The sequence below is a fragment of the Gobius niger genome, assembly GCF_951799975.1.
Source record: "Gobius niger genome assembly, chromosome: 13".
Lineage (NCBI taxonomy): Eukaryota > Metazoa > Chordata > Actinopteri > Gobiiformes > Gobiidae > Gobius > Gobius niger.
In genome coordinates this window covers 6,117,806-6,133,177 of record NC_136864.1, presented here as the reverse complement: position 1 = coordinate 6,133,177, position 15,372 = coordinate 6,117,806, and the positions used below count along the sequence as shown (strand labels likewise).

General features: G+C 39.9%; 1 protein-coding gene across 1 annotated transcript in view; it reads right to left on the bottom strand.

The window, feature by feature from the left end:
- Positions 1 to 3,190: 3,190 nt before the first annotated feature.
- The window catches only part of glis1a (GLIS family zinc finger 1a), a gene marked incomplete at its 3' end in the record, with an annotated part of 70,184 nt that continues 58,002 nt past the window's right edge, over positions 3,191 to 15,372 (bottom strand). The window contains exons 7-9 of the mRNA XM_079569482.1: positions 6,036 to 6,166; positions 3,491 to 3,592; positions 3,191 to 3,315 (exon numbers count right to left, since the gene is read on the bottom strand). Coding sequence (XP_079425608.1) covers positions 3,191 to 3,315; positions 3,491 to 3,592; positions 6,036 to 6,166 — 358 coding nt within the window. The remainder of the gene's footprint in view (positions 3,316 to 3,490; positions 3,593 to 6,035; positions 6,167 to 15,372) is intronic.

The window sequence follows — 15,372 nt, the reverse complement described above, 5'->3', positions numbered from 1 at the left end:
TATGTTTTAATAATATAGTAGATCCATAGTTTGACTGAGATATCGTTAGCTGAATTTCCTGCTAAAATATTTACCAAAAAAATCATGCTATACGAAAAAAATAAAATAAATGTACAACTTGTTATGATGATGCGGCGCCATCTACCGGAAAACTAACGTCAGTGATCGCTTTAGCCAGACGTATCCCCTGCATGCAGCAGGGTTAGCGCTAGATCGTCTGCTCCGGAGGGACGGTCTGTTTGTATAGATCTATGAGTTGGTTTGTCTAAAAATACAAATAATCCTAATCCGAACCCTAATCTGTAAGGTTGACCCCTTAACTCCCACCTGAACCGAGCACATTTTCTCCAGTTTGGCTTTACCCCAGTCCAAAAGCTTCTGGAGGAAAGCTGTGAAAATAGCAACAAAACAATGATGGAAATGTGACAAAAAGTGAGAAAACATTGACAAAAAAGTGACGAAAAATTTATGAAAAAGTGGCAAAAATGTGACAAAAATGTCACAAAAAATGGATAAAAAATGGACCAAAAAATGTAAGAAATGTGACAAAAAAATGATGAAAAATAGACGAAAAAATGTCAAAAATGTGACAATTTGTGACAAAAAAAGTGACAAAAAATTGATTAAAAATGGACGAAAAAATGACAAAAATGTGACAAAAAATGTATCAAAAATTGACGAAAAAATGACAAAAATGTGACAAAAAAATCCAAAAAAACTATAAAAAAAATGTAAAAAATGTGACAAAAAAATGATTAAAAATTGACGAAAAATGGACATAAATGTGACAAAAAATGTATCAAAAATTGACGAAAAAATGACAAAAATGTGATAAAAAATTACAAAAAAGTGACAAAAATGTGACAAAAAATTACAAAAAATCGATAAAAAAAAAATGTCAAAAATGTGACAAAAAATGTATTAAAAATTGACGAAAAAATGACAAAAATGTGATAAAAAATTACAAAAAAGTTACCAAAATGAGTTGAACACCCAACAAAAAAATGTTGGAAAAAAAATCTGATGACGTGAGGAAAAAGATCCTCTCGGTTCAGGCGGGAGTTAAGAGGTGAACCATTTCCCTGGCCCTAACCTTAATTTGTGTCATGATATCTCACGTTTTCACAGCAGACTGTCCCTCCGGAGCAGACGATCTAGCACTAACCATGCAGCAGGATGGGGATAAATAGATCCATGGGATAAACACACAGTGTATTAGTGGAGACATTGAGTTATGACAGTTCCAAAGTCTTTGGAGGTCAAAGACCTTGGAGCTGCAATTCCACTATGTCTCCACTCATGCATTGTGGCGCTGTTTATCCTTATCCTGTTGCTGCTTTAGTGAGTCATGGTTCCCTATAATGTTAACCTATAATGAGCAGCGGACAGACTTTTTTCTCATGGCTCCACCGACTATATTTCTAATAGTGAAACTAGTTTATTGTGACACTCATTATGACCTAAAGAACGTCAGCTTTCTGTTCTGAGGGAAACTTATGGAGAGAACTGCATTATGGGAGTTGTCATGTGACCAACTCCTGCCCACGAGACGTCCTCTCTCCCAGTGCGCAGTACACAGATGTCAAGCTACGCCTCTGACTGTAATACAATCAAATAGAAACAATGAATATAAACAAATGATCATTTATTGAGTTATATATAAAAAAAAAACAGGTACGTTTTTAAACATTCTTTGCATTGGTACAAAATCAGTGTAAACATTTTTTGGTTGGTCATTTTTTTCACTAACGGAGTGCAGTAATCATGTAAACAACGCACACTTCTCTCTCATTCAAAACTACATAAAGCATTTGCTGAAGCCATAAAACAAATCGAGCTTGGAAAAGTTATACAAGAGCTATACAAAAAATACAGAATAACTAAAGGAGTATCAAGCCTTTATATGAAACATTGCAGAAATTACAAAATATTTCTATAATACCATCATCCAAATAAAACACTTTATCATTAGAGATTTCATTACAATGCTAGCTTGCCTTTTTCTTTAAACACTGTACCAATATTTCCCATAAGTGCTACTCATTTTTCAGACAGTGGGGGGCGACACATCCTCTTGGTATATTTGTACAGACTTTTTAAGGCCATGTACTTGATTTTATTTTAACTAGTAGTGAAATCTAATTAGTTTCATCCTCCTCCTGTACACTGAGGCTAGTTGCAGGCTAGTTTTTGTTAGCATCGCTGTGCTCATCCACATCCAAATGGACGCTGTTCAAAGTTTCGCTCCTTCTTCCATTGCTGTAAACAAAACAGGTACAGGGCCTTTATTGGCTGGAATCTATCCCTCGACTCTGGAGCATGAAGAAGGTGCAATCATAGCATAAAGGTTGATTTATACAAAACATTACAGAGTTGAAAGTGCAGCGTATTGTCAAGGCAGGGGCTGAGTCGGCTGAGTTGCCCGCTACTTTTTTTCTGCTCTGTCCGTGTGTCATTTGGCAAGACACTTTACATAACCTTTTTTGAATGAATGCCTGATCGGCGGTGAAAGCTGTGTCCGTCTCTGAGTGTGTTCTCTGATGTATAAAATGCACTTAAGCTTTAAAATCTATGGTTTTTAACCCCTTTTACTCCCGCCTGAATCGAGCACATTTTCTCCAGTTTGGCTTTACCCCAATCCAAAAGCTTCTGGGAAAAAGGTGAGAAAATAGCGACAGAACTGAGACGAAAACAATGATGAAGATGTGACAAAAAAGTGAGAAAACTTAGACAAAAAACGGACAAAAAATGTACAAAAAAATTGACAAAAAAAGGACAAAAAAATGACTGAAAGTGACAAAAAAATTACGAAAAATGTACAAAAAATTGACGAAAAAATGACAAAAAAATGACTGAAAGTGACAAAAAAATTACGAAAAATGTACAAAAAATTGACGAAAAAATAACAAAAATGTGACAAAAATGTGATAAAACTTTGATAAAAATCTGATTAAAATTTGACAAAAAATTAGCCAAAAAAAAGGACAAATGTGACAAAAAATGTACAAACAATTTGACAAAAAATGTACAAAAAAGTTACTAAAATGAGTTGGCCTACAGGATTTGGGTAAAGCTGAACTGGGGAAAATGCTCTCGGTTCAGGTGGGAGTTAAGAGGTTAAAGGTGTTGCGTGTCCCGTCTCCATGGCAACCCTCCGATGACGATCTCATCCGTCGCGCTCTTCCCGTCGTTACGAGTCGAGATAGACGGAGTAGAGGTGGCTGAGGCAGCGCTCTGAAATGCTCTGGAACAGGAAGTGCTCGTCGGGACTGAAGCCTCCCCCGGCCTGACCCTGCAGATCCAACAGGTCCAGACCTAATGACAGAAACAAAACGATTTCACAGTTGTTTTTTGTCTCCATGTGTATATCTATGTAGTCTTTGTATTGGTCTTATAAATACTGTAGCTTTGTGGTCTCGACAGCACAACCTCCTGCCACTAGAGGGCAGTCTTAGGACGTTGTATTTCCTCTGCTCTATCTGGAACTCACCGGTGGAGTGAGGAGCTGAGGAGGGTTTTGTGAAGTAACAATTTGGTTCAAATCTTCCATCTTCTGCCGACTGGAGCATCTTCCCTTCGGCAAACAGGCAGTCTGCAAAAACACAGAAGAAGACGCTCTATTATTGCATATTATTACAATGGACCTATTTGAATGTGTATGTTACAAAAATCTCAATGATAAATGTTTTTCTGTCTTTTTCAAGGAATATATATTTTGCTTATTGTCAATTTATATCTATCATATTTAAAGCAAGGCATGTTTATTTGTATGGCACATTTCATACATGTACAACCTATTGGCCTATGTCCTACACCTACATCATGACATCATCACAAAAGACAAACACACAAGCATGAACCCAGCCCATTTTGACCAGATGTTGACTGCAGAAACCCCGGCTCAGCTGTTTTGAATTTACTTTATTACTTTTTTTTAAATGTTATTTGTATTTTTTTATTCTTTTGTTGCTGTTCCTTTCTCCCTTTATGTATGATCTCATGTCGTTGCCCTGAACCCCCTGGCTATTTTAGTTGCCGCTCATTCCTTGTATACCTTAAAGAAATGATAAAAAAAAAAAAAAAAAAAAAAAAAATATCAAACATGTACAACTCAATGTGCCTCACAGCAACACCAGACACCCAAACACAATAAAAAAATGCAATAAAATGACATTAAAAAAAATGTATATCTAAATATATCAAAATTCGTTCAAATACAATCAATTGCCATAGGCCTGTCTGACGTCCTCACTGAGGCTGTTCCAGATTTTAGCTGCGTGAAACTGAAACGCAGCCTCACTGTGTTTAGTCCTGACTCTGGGAACCACCAGGAGACCCCTCCCTGAGAGCTCGATATGGTTCATGTGGCTCTAACATGTCAGAGATGTTCTTTGGTGTCTGACCATGAAGAGACTTATACACAAGCAGAGCTGTTATAAAGTAATTTAAGTCATATTTTGCTTATCTTTTGAAAATGAAAGATCCTATTTTATTTGGATCCTTAGCCTTCATATATTTTGTTCTATAACTTAAAATAATGCCTTTTAAAAATGCCCCTACTTATACAAAATGTAGTTATATGCAGTTACAGCAAAGGCCAGCAGTGGGCGCACTTGTCCTGCTTATGCACCAGTGAAAAGAGCAGAAAAACAAAAATTAATATTTAATACCAGGATTCAGGCAAATTTGTGCAAGAAAGTGAGTTTTATACAGAAAAGGATCAGGTGAAGATGTCCGGTCCAGTGTTTCTAATCATGAGCATATGTAATGTACTTTGAATGTACTTCGAAATAATCAGAAATCAGTCGAGGTTTTGTTTGAACATAGTATTCCAATATACAGTGGGAGAAAAATGTATGCGAACGCTTCATGGTCAGGAGGTGCATTGTTGCCTCAGGGCCTGAAGAACCTGCTGTCATCAAAGGAAAGTGAATTCACAAGTTTATCAAAAACCTGAGACATTCACAACAGCGTGGAATAAGTAAGTGAACCCCTGTGTTAAAGGAACAGGCCACCGTTTTTCCATACTGAGATATGTTCTTACCTGAGCTTAGACGAGTTGATACGTAAATGTCTGGTCTTTGTGCGTGTCCTCCGTCACGCAAAACGACCAAAGATGTTGTTAGCATTTGACCTCTCCCAGTATATTCCTATAGCTCCAAACGAGGTGACAGGTACATATGAACTCGTCTAAGCTCAGGTAAGAACAGTATGGAAAACCGGTGGCCTGTCCCTTTAAATAACTGGCTGATCCTTCTTTTGCCGCAATAACTGCTTTGTTGCAGATTAGACTTTCACAACGATCAGGATGAATCTTGGACCATTCCTCTTTACAAAACTGTTGCAGTTCAGCGAGATTCCTGGGTTCACTTACTTTTTCCTCCCTGTCCTGTGAATGTTTACATGTTATGGCCAATAAAAATATTATAACGTGCTATTGTTTGGGTGGTATTAGTTTAAGCAGACACTGTTTACTCATTCTTTTGATTTTGAAGAAGCTCAGACCACATTTTATGACTAATTTAGGCAGAAATGTGAGAAAGTCCAAAGTGTTCACATACATTTTCCTCCCACCTCCTTTTGTCCATCTTCTTCCCTGGTTGAGAAACTCTTGTCTGGACTGTAAAACTCTGAGGAATGTCACGGAAATCCCTGTTTGATGTACAGCGGAGCACGGGCTGTCGTTTTGAGTGCAGAAGAAGAAGGTCTGTTTGTTTAAAGGGGCTAGATGCAAGCTCGCCATTCTATACTCACTACTGCCACCTCAGGTCATACGTGTAACTGCACCTTCTATAATAAGCTCGTGCATGACGGCACTTCGGACCCGAATTAACAACTTTTTGAGTGACAGGATTTTAGAGGCAGTTGTGGTGAACAGGTCTGAGCTCTTTCTACACATTAGGACATGGCCGGAACATGTAGGGGGAGGAAAATACGTCATTTTCACATTTTTAAACTCTGTATAGTCCCTTTAAGAGGGTTTAGTGCCATTAAACCTTAAATAAATGATTCACCGCAGTGGTTCGGACACTTACTTAGCTGCTGATGCTGCTGCTGTGAGAACACTTGTTGATGGCTGTACGGTTTCTGATAAGTTTGAAGTCGTGGGTCGGGCGTTTCTGAAGAGCTGACTTGACTGACTTCTGTGATGAAAAGTGCTCTGCTCCTGTAAAGAAGGATGAAACACATCAAGTCAAATATATGTAATAAAATTAAATGGAGACTTAATCACTCAAAATGAAGAACCAGGATGTCAGGAAGCTGGACTCTCTCCCTGAACTTCCACCTGCGATCAAGGAGGTAACAGCAAAACTAATACAACTTCTTTTCTACATTACAAGTACAACATGGCTTAATAAACACTTGATACAATAGGGCGAGTTCATGAGGTTTAAAGAGTCGCCTTTTTCACAGGTTGAATAGAAAGCGCTGGTGAAGTTGTGGAGACCGTCGTTGCTTGGAAACTTTTAAACTTCTTTTTTTTTGTTTTTTTTGCAGAATTACTCGGTGCCCAGTTCTCTGCAGCAGCTGTGTTGTCAGTATCCACTTAGACAAACAAAACGAGTTTATGAACCGCACTGTTTTCTTGGAATTGGACCATTCATTGGGGGGGCTCTTTTGGGGGCAGTAAACTGTCAGGGAAAAAAGCATTATAGTAATTTAAAAATGACTTGAACTCAGAATGTGTTGATTTGTGATAAGATTAAGATGACCGTTACAAGTCCCACACTGGGAGAACGGCACTGATGCAACAGCGAAGCACAAAAACAACCACATTACGTAACATTTTACCCAATAAACTGAATCGAATATGAAAACATCTTTAAAATGCGAGCTTTGCCGGGAGCGGGACATCGCCAGCTGGTCTCCATGGAGATGTTCCTATACTTAAGTTAGATGTTTTCGCGGCAGCCATCTTGTGATTGGCCGGTGAAGCTAATGCTAATCGCAAGGAATGCTACACTTACAGGAAAGACAAAGGGACAGAGGGATATTGTTCATCCAGTTACACAATGGAAATATTTTTTTCACTCAAACTTGGCTGTAAATATTGCTTAAGTGGCGCTAGCCGTCAGTTAGCTTTGCCCGTTAGCCTGTTAGCTTCTTCTTCGTGATTCTATTTGTGTGTATTGGTGGCTCCGGTCCGGCGGCAGGGAAGTTGTCAGAAGTCCCATTAACACTTGCATTAACCCCCAGAGGGACTACGGAAAGGATTTATTAAGGTAAACAAGGTACTTAGTTCTGCTTTAACGATACCTGGTTTTCAATACCTATACTAAAATATTTGTCATATAGAAACACAAATTTACAATATTGGGTTCATCTCAAATGTCAAGAAATGTGTGAAAAATTAGGATTAATTTGGGGGAAAATGGGGGAGAAATAGTAAGACTTTTTTTTTAAATATAAATTGGGGTAAAACTGGGGGAAAAATGGAAAAAATGGGGGGAAATAGGGAAAAAATTAGTAATAAAAAATGAGCAAAAATTAGGGGGAAAATTTGGGAAAAAAAAGAAAAAAATTGGGGCAAAAATAAGAAATAAAGAAAAATGGGGCAAACATTGGGCAGTTTTTTTTTTAATAGGGGAAAATCTGCAAAAATTTGAATTAAAAAAGGGTGAAAATATATATTTTTTAAGCTGAAACAACCAAGTCGCTTCATAATTCTGTCCCTGGACCAACAGCACCAAAACTTGGATCTAAAAATAGACGATTTTTTTTTTTCAGTACCTGCTTTCCATACTTTTTCTATACCAGTAGAACCTAAACGATACACACAGCCCTACTAAGAGCAAGTCATATATAAATGGGAATGTTTTTTTGTAAAACATTCCCATTTTTGTAAAAAAAACACATCAGAATTTGTGATAAAGTATTGTTTTTGATTGTAGAAGTCTTAGCCTGCTTTCCCTCGTACTCATTTCGTACAGAGGGTCTGGATCTTCACAATTGAGCTCCGTTTTCAGGTGGGACGGATGGCTAAGGCCAGGCTATGAAAGTCTAGGTCTCTCAGGTAAAAATGTATTTACTCTTCTTAGCACTATTTTACACCGTTCATTCCACAATAGGGGGTCATTTATCAAGACAGGTGCTGAATAGCGAGTGCAAGCTGGAAAATTGCATATATCTATTTAATTTATCATAACTTATCATTGGTAAATGCGTGCATGACTGTATTCGAGCCCCAAATCTAATATCAAAATGAGAGAATACTGCATGAGGAAATAATGAGCAAATGACTCTCCTGCTGATTCACTTTTGCATGTGCTTCTTGTTTTGCTCATGAGTAAACCCTTGGTAACTCACCCCCTCAGTGTATTCACGATTGTTTTTTAAAGCGTACACAAATTAGCGATGTTTCCTATTGTTTTACATCGCACTGAGTTCGAAAGGACAATCACAATATGGCCGCCAGAGCTTGCTGTTCGTTCCAATCTCCGCTTTGACCATTGGACACTGCTACAGACTTTTACAAAAGCCTAAGGAAACTGTTGTTGCTTCCTTGGGCAACACACTTGACAATCAACAGCCTCCATATAGCAAATGTGGAGAAAAAACACAGTTCAATTAGTGAATATACTGTCGACTAGCTCCCCTTAAAAGGAGCGAGTCAAAGTGAATGGCAGTGCGTTGACGGTCCTTAAAGGGGCTGTATAGGGGGGTGCGATGGGGGGCAGGCTCCATCTCCTCCGCTCAGGAATGTGCTGACTGTGCACTAAAGTCTGACTCAACATGGAAACACAGAGGAGGGGGAGAGAGAGATAGAAATATAGCTGCTTGAATGAGCCTCTGAGGAGATCTGCAGCTGCGCTTTCCCTTGTTTATCTGCGGGGATAATACGCAGCTAAAGCCACAGATGTGTGTTGCTACGTCAAAAGAACAAAAAAACTATTAAGAAACATGTCATAGTGATCAGCCAGGTACTGACAATGTTATCTTTTAGGACAGAGTTTGTTCTCACAGTGTGGAAGTTCACTTGTTACAGTAGCTCCTATAAAAAGTGCAATACATCAAAGTGAGAAAAACAAGGAATACAAGGAATAGGATTCGAATCAAGTTGAGCTAAATATAAATATACTGTATCTAAATTAGCATTGAGCAAGAAAAAAGCGCAGAAAGACAAAGTGGTAACGCTGAGTGTCGCTAATTTACGACATACTTCCTGCTTCCTGCTAGAATTTAGCATCAGCTTGAAAGCAAAAACACATCCAATCTGTGAGTGAGAGGCGGGACATGGCCCCACTGCAGACCCTCCAGAATATCCTGACGAACAGTTCTTCTCCTCTACACACCTTCATGACTCAGACCCCCTACATTAGATTCCAGCTCAGGCACTGAAGACCAGATACAGCTAAGAAGTTTTCCTTGTGGTTGAAACTTGTTTTGAAATCCATAAAATCCATATTAAAGGAACAGGCCACCGTTTTTCCATACTGAGATATGTTCTTTCCTGAGCTTAGACAAGTTGATACGTACCTGTCTGGTCTTTGTGCCCGTGGAAGAGCGTGGTCGCTTCCAACTTCACACCTGTTTGGAGCTATAGATATACATCGGGAGAGGCCAAAGGTACGTATGTCTCAGTATGGAAAAATGATGGCCTGTTCCTTTAATAATAAAGAGACTTGTTTCCTTTATGTTGTTTTATGTTGTTTTATAGTCATGCAATCGTAACTAAATCATATATAATTTCTATAAATGACCTCTGAATGTATCTAGAAGTACTACTACTGAAAGTATTTTATCTGCACTCTCGCCTTTTACTGTAATTGATTAATTTTATGTTGATGTTTTTATTGATTCTATTTGTTTTCAACTGTGAAGCACTTTGAATTGCCTTGTGTATGAATTGTGCTCTACAAATAAACTTGCCTTGCCTTGCCTTACTTTACTACCTAGGAAATGCTGGTGTAGTATCCTTGAATTACCACAATAAGTACCATCGATGTACCATATAATTACTAGTTATAGTATAACTATAGTTATACCAATGTAAGTACCATGGATTTACCGGGCTGTATTCTAAAGTGTTGAGTAAAGTTAATTGAAAGAAACGTTACACTACCGCACACACACACTGAACATCCAGGGGGAGGACATTGAGGAGGTGGACAGTTTCAAGTACCTGGGTGTTCACCTCAACAATAAACTGGACTGGTCCCACAACACCAACGCCCTGTACAAGAAGGGCCAAAGTCGCCTCCACCTTCTGAGGAGACTGAGGTCCTTCAGAGTGAGCAGGCCTGACTCTGTGGTAGCCTCTGTTCTCCACTACGCTGCCGTGTGCTGGGTCCCGGGCAGCACAGTGCGGAACAAGACCAGACTGAACAAGCTGGTCAGGAGGGCCAGCTCCGTCCTGGGCTGCCCCCTGGACTCTGTGGAGGAGGTGAGTGACAGGAGGGTGTTAGCCAAGCTCACCTCCATCATGGACAACACCTCCCACCCATTGTGAGATCAATAAAGGCTGTCCTGTCCAGTCCTCTCTTGTCCTCGCTCGTCTTCTCTCGTCTCGTCTCGTCTCGTCTCGTCTCGTCTTGTCTCGTCTTCTCTCGTCTTCTCTCGTCTTCTCTCGTCTTGTCTCGTCTTGTCTCCTCTTGTCTCCTCTTGTCTCCTCTTGTCTCCTCTTGTCTTCTCTTGTCTTGACTTCTCTCGTCTTCTCTCGTCTCCTCTCGTCTCCTCTCGTCTCCTCTCGTCTCCTCTCGTCTCCTCTCGTCTCCTCTCGTCTCCTCTCGTCTCCTCTCGTCTCCTCTCGTCTCCTCTCGTCTCCTCTCGTCTCCTCTCGTCTCGTCTCGTCTTCTCTCGTCTCCTCTCGTCTCCTCTCGTCTTCTCTCGTCTTCTCTCGTCTTGTCTCGTCTTGTCTTGTCTCCTCTTGTCTTCTCTTGTCTTCTCTTGTCTTCTCTTGTCTTCTCTTGTCTTCTCTTGTCTTCTCTTGTCTTCTCTTCTCTTGTCTTCTCTTGTCTTCTCTTGTCTCCTCTCGTCTCCTCTCGTCTTCTCTCGTCTTCTCTCGTCTTCTCTCGTCTTCTCTCGTCTTCTCTTCTCTTGTCTTCTCTTGTCTTCTCTTGTCTTGTCTTGTCTTCTCTCGTCTTCTCTCGTCTTCTCTCGTCTTGTCTCCTCTCGTCTTCTCTCGTCTTCTCTCGTCTTCTCTCGTCTTCTCTCGTCTTCTCTCGTCTTGTCTCGTCTTGTCTTCTCTTCTCTTGTCTTCTCTTATCTTGTCTTATCTTGTCTTAATATTTTGGCTACTCTACCCACCTCTGCTAAAATCCCAGCTTCTGTCCCCAATGAATTCTGGAGAATCCTGGAGGGTCTGAGCTGTCCCGTGAGGTATATCCACGTCGACTGAGATTAAGAAAAAGGCATCTCCGGCTAAACTGTGATTGCACTGCCTTTTCTAAACCAGTCAGAGCTCATGCTACAAACTGCGCCTGACCTTGAATGTTACTGATCTGCTGTGACCTGCTGCTCAACACTGCCCCCTAGAGACCACATCGACCCTGGTTCGAGCACATAATTTCCAGACGACCTCGCGAAAGACGCCAAACTCTGTCACTGATGCTGACGTGTGCTGGCCCTTTCCATCTGAACTCGCCTCCAAACGTCTTTAAAAAGTGAAACATTGGGAGATTTCCTAACATACATCTATCATTTATCATCTATCGTCCGAATCATGGCGACTTTCCCACGTCAAATCCTATTACCCTTGAATTAACGGCCTCAAGCTTTCACTGCAGGGATGAAAAGTAAGCCAGATTTCATCGAACGGACTTGTAAAAATTGATATGAGTCGCAGATGTGTCCCGAGCTTTCCCGCGGTAATGGGGACCAGATTTGTGTAGCATTATGTAAACACGGCTCGCCTTGATATACCACCGTTGGAATGAGGTTTCTTAGCTCTGCTTCGCTCCGATGACTCCAAACCTCAAAAATTCAACACTTTTCCCCCCAAAAAATTCCCAATAATTTACAACACGTCTGGTCGGAGGCTTGTATTCGAGAAAACATAGCTGTCAGGGCTGTCGTTAAGTGGCTAATGTGGGGGAAGAGAATGATTGAACAAACGTGTAAAGAGCTTTTGCAGAGGGAGAGGGATGTCAGTGCTTTTCTATTAGCTTTTCCAATTAGGTTGAAACTCAGTCGTCACGTCTTGCGGAGTAACTAAAAACATATGCCGATGCTCTGGAATGGGAGGAATCCGCGCTTTGCAAAGGGTTCTTCAACTATTGAGAAATGTTCTAAAAATAACCGGTTATGTAAGACTCGAAGAATGCCAGATACAACAGATATTATTTATAGAAGTGCTTCAAAAACTGAGAAGGTCCTTCATCCTCCGACATTCCTCAACAAAAATGTTATTATGGTGACGGGCTTTTATAATAATAATACATTTGTGTGTTTTTTTCATACTCCTCACACCTAATAAAACAAAGTGTATAAAATGATAGCTGCACTGCGTGACATTGATTTCACCCTAAACAGAGTAAAATATAAGAATTCAGAGAATAACAGGTGTTTTTGTTGAAAAGTCCCTCACACTTTTACCATGAAAGTGCATGATGGGTTTCCATGGTTTTCAAACTTTTATGAGATTATTTCTGAGGTAATGATTAGTTTTACACAAGTGAAGTGGAAATTTACTGAAGAAAAGTGTTTTTACATTTTACATTACTGACAAAAAACTTGAATTTGCTCTGGACTTTGGTATTTGGTGAAATACGTATAGTCTATAGATACAAACGGCATCGCGTCATAGAAGGGGGCGTGGCTTCACCGAGGGGGAAAATAGAATCTTTAGAGAAACACAATTTTTCACTCTTTTTAGCCATTTTCTGGTGGAAAATGAACTTATTTATCACACATAAATAAAGTCAAGTGTAAATCGGGTCCATATGGATATTTTCTCACAGCAGATTGTTCAGTAGAAGCGAAGAAACGGCCGTTGTAGCTCGCGCTAGCAAGCCGTTAGCGCTAGCCCGATGCTCACTTGTAGCATCAGGTTAGCATTCTCAGGTTTTTATGTATTTATGGGCTGATGAACCACTTTGCTGGTCTCCATGTCTTTGTATCTTTATTTAGTAGAAAACTATATTCATAATTCAGCATTTGTCGTTTTTGAATAATTAGAGAAAGTTTAGATTTTTCTCCAAATTGTTTTCCCCCATAAGTGTTTTCAAGCATGACCATTTATGGGCGATTCCAGAGATGCCGTCTGTATCTATAGTTTCACGCTCATGGTGCGTTCATGTGGTCCTCGGAAACTCGGGCGAAACGAGGTTCTTGACAGCGGAAATCAGCTGATTTGTTCTTTTATTGTCTAATGTGAGCGTTTTAGTTAAACACTGCTACTTTTTTGAGTTTAGTGTGAGCTGTCGTCCTCCTCGTAGTAACAAAATTGCGAGTGAAATGCCTGACATCAATGTTAGCAAATGTGAATTTACGTGTTATTTTTTATAACTAATGTTTAGCTTTTGAGACGCTAACACATTTAAATGATTTGTTCAGCTAAGCGCTAATCCGTTTTTATTTGATGACATCAAAATCCGCCCTTTCCCGAATAAAAACAAAACACATGAACACAAACCAACCGGGGACAATGACGTCACATCTCGGGAAAACGAGCTCCCCAGTCCACATGAACGCACCATTAGTGTTTCGTCTGGGAAAAGGCATGAAACTAGTATCTACTAAGATATGTTATGTCGATTCATGATTATGCTGTTTGTATTACACAGGTCACATGACAGAGACACCACCCAACGCCATATTGGATAATATTTCTAATGTAGCCTAATGGTGCGTTCCAGGCAACTGGTATTTTTCCCACTTGAAAATTACGACTTACGACCTCAGAGCGTTCCAGGTGAACAAAGTCGTGTGTAACAAAACAGCTAATGCTACAACAGTTAGCTCAGAAGATGCTAACGTTTTATGAAGGTTTCTCCAAACCAGATATAATTAAAAACATGCGACATAACGTTATGTTGAAAACTGTGACCAAAAGTGTTTTTACAGTTTCATCATTAGCTGCTCCTGCACTGGGGCCGCCATTACTGTCTTCATCTCGTAATCGAACTCATAACTGTCTTGAGGTTTCCGAGTTTACAAGCTGTAATTACCAGTTCGAGCGGCGTTCCAAGGCATTTTTCCAAATGGGAAGTGGGAAATTTACCAGTTGCCTGGAATGCACCAAAACATTAGTTAAAAACAGTATAAAAAGTGAAGAAAAATGCCATGGAAAGACTCCGTTAGCTGCGGAGTTACTGCTGGTAAACCCATCTCACTCACCGTGGTGTCCAAGTGTTTTGATGTGAACAATAACTCCAGCATTTTAACTTGATGATGATTAGTGATGTGACATCACATCCCCGAACTCCATACATTTGTTAAGAGTGTTAATAGTGTTGAGAGTTCCACAGATAAACACAGAAAAAGCGCAACTTTATCTAAATCTCCTGCTGAAATAACAGATAAAAGGTAAAAACACATACACATAATTAGAGTAATACATCTCACCATTTCTCCAGGCAAAATGAAGATATATTTTTGAAAAAGAAAAGCATCACGAGAGACAATCCAGAGTAAATGTAACATTTCTTAGAGATCAGATGTTTAAAAAAAAGCCTTGTAGTTCTACAGCAGGTTAAAATCATCTAAATCCAATTAAAGCTGCATTATGCAACTTTTTATATGGAAAAAAAATGTTAATATTTGTGTACATTTGACCTGATAAGGGCCCAGCGGCTGTATGAGTGGTCCACATGGCGCCATTACTTTCCATCACAGTGGTCTAGAGCAGTGGTTCCCAACCTCTTTTGTCTTGTGGACCCCCTGGACCTTTCAGTGGTAGTCCGTGTGCCCCCTACCTCAATGGTGTTGCAGTTTACTTTGAAAGCAATAACTTAAAAGCGCTATTTATATGTAATAAGGTTCAAAAGAAACCTAAAATTCCCCCAAAACTACACATTTGACTGCACAATATAGCTTTTCTTATCAAAATAATGTTCAGCTTCTCCTTTTTTTTAAATCTGAAATTGTTCCAAGTACCCCCTGCTGTATTCTCGAGTACCCCCAGGGGTCCCCGTACCCCTGGTTGGGAAACACTGGTCTTCAGGACGCTCCAGGATCAATTGTTTGGAAGGTTTTCACTGCGGACGGACCCTCTCACCAGAAAAGCCGCTGTATGAGCATGAAAAGTTGCGTAATGCACCTTTAAAGTGAAAAGGACTAAAGCTTCACTGGACCCGGAAGTGGAGCGATGACATAATGCTTTATTTGTCATTGTACAAAGAAATTGTGTTCGGGTGTTAGCCCTATGGCCGTCACTGTTACCAGGGGGACCAGCTGTGTCACATCAGCTCTAATAAACCGACTGTTGTTTTA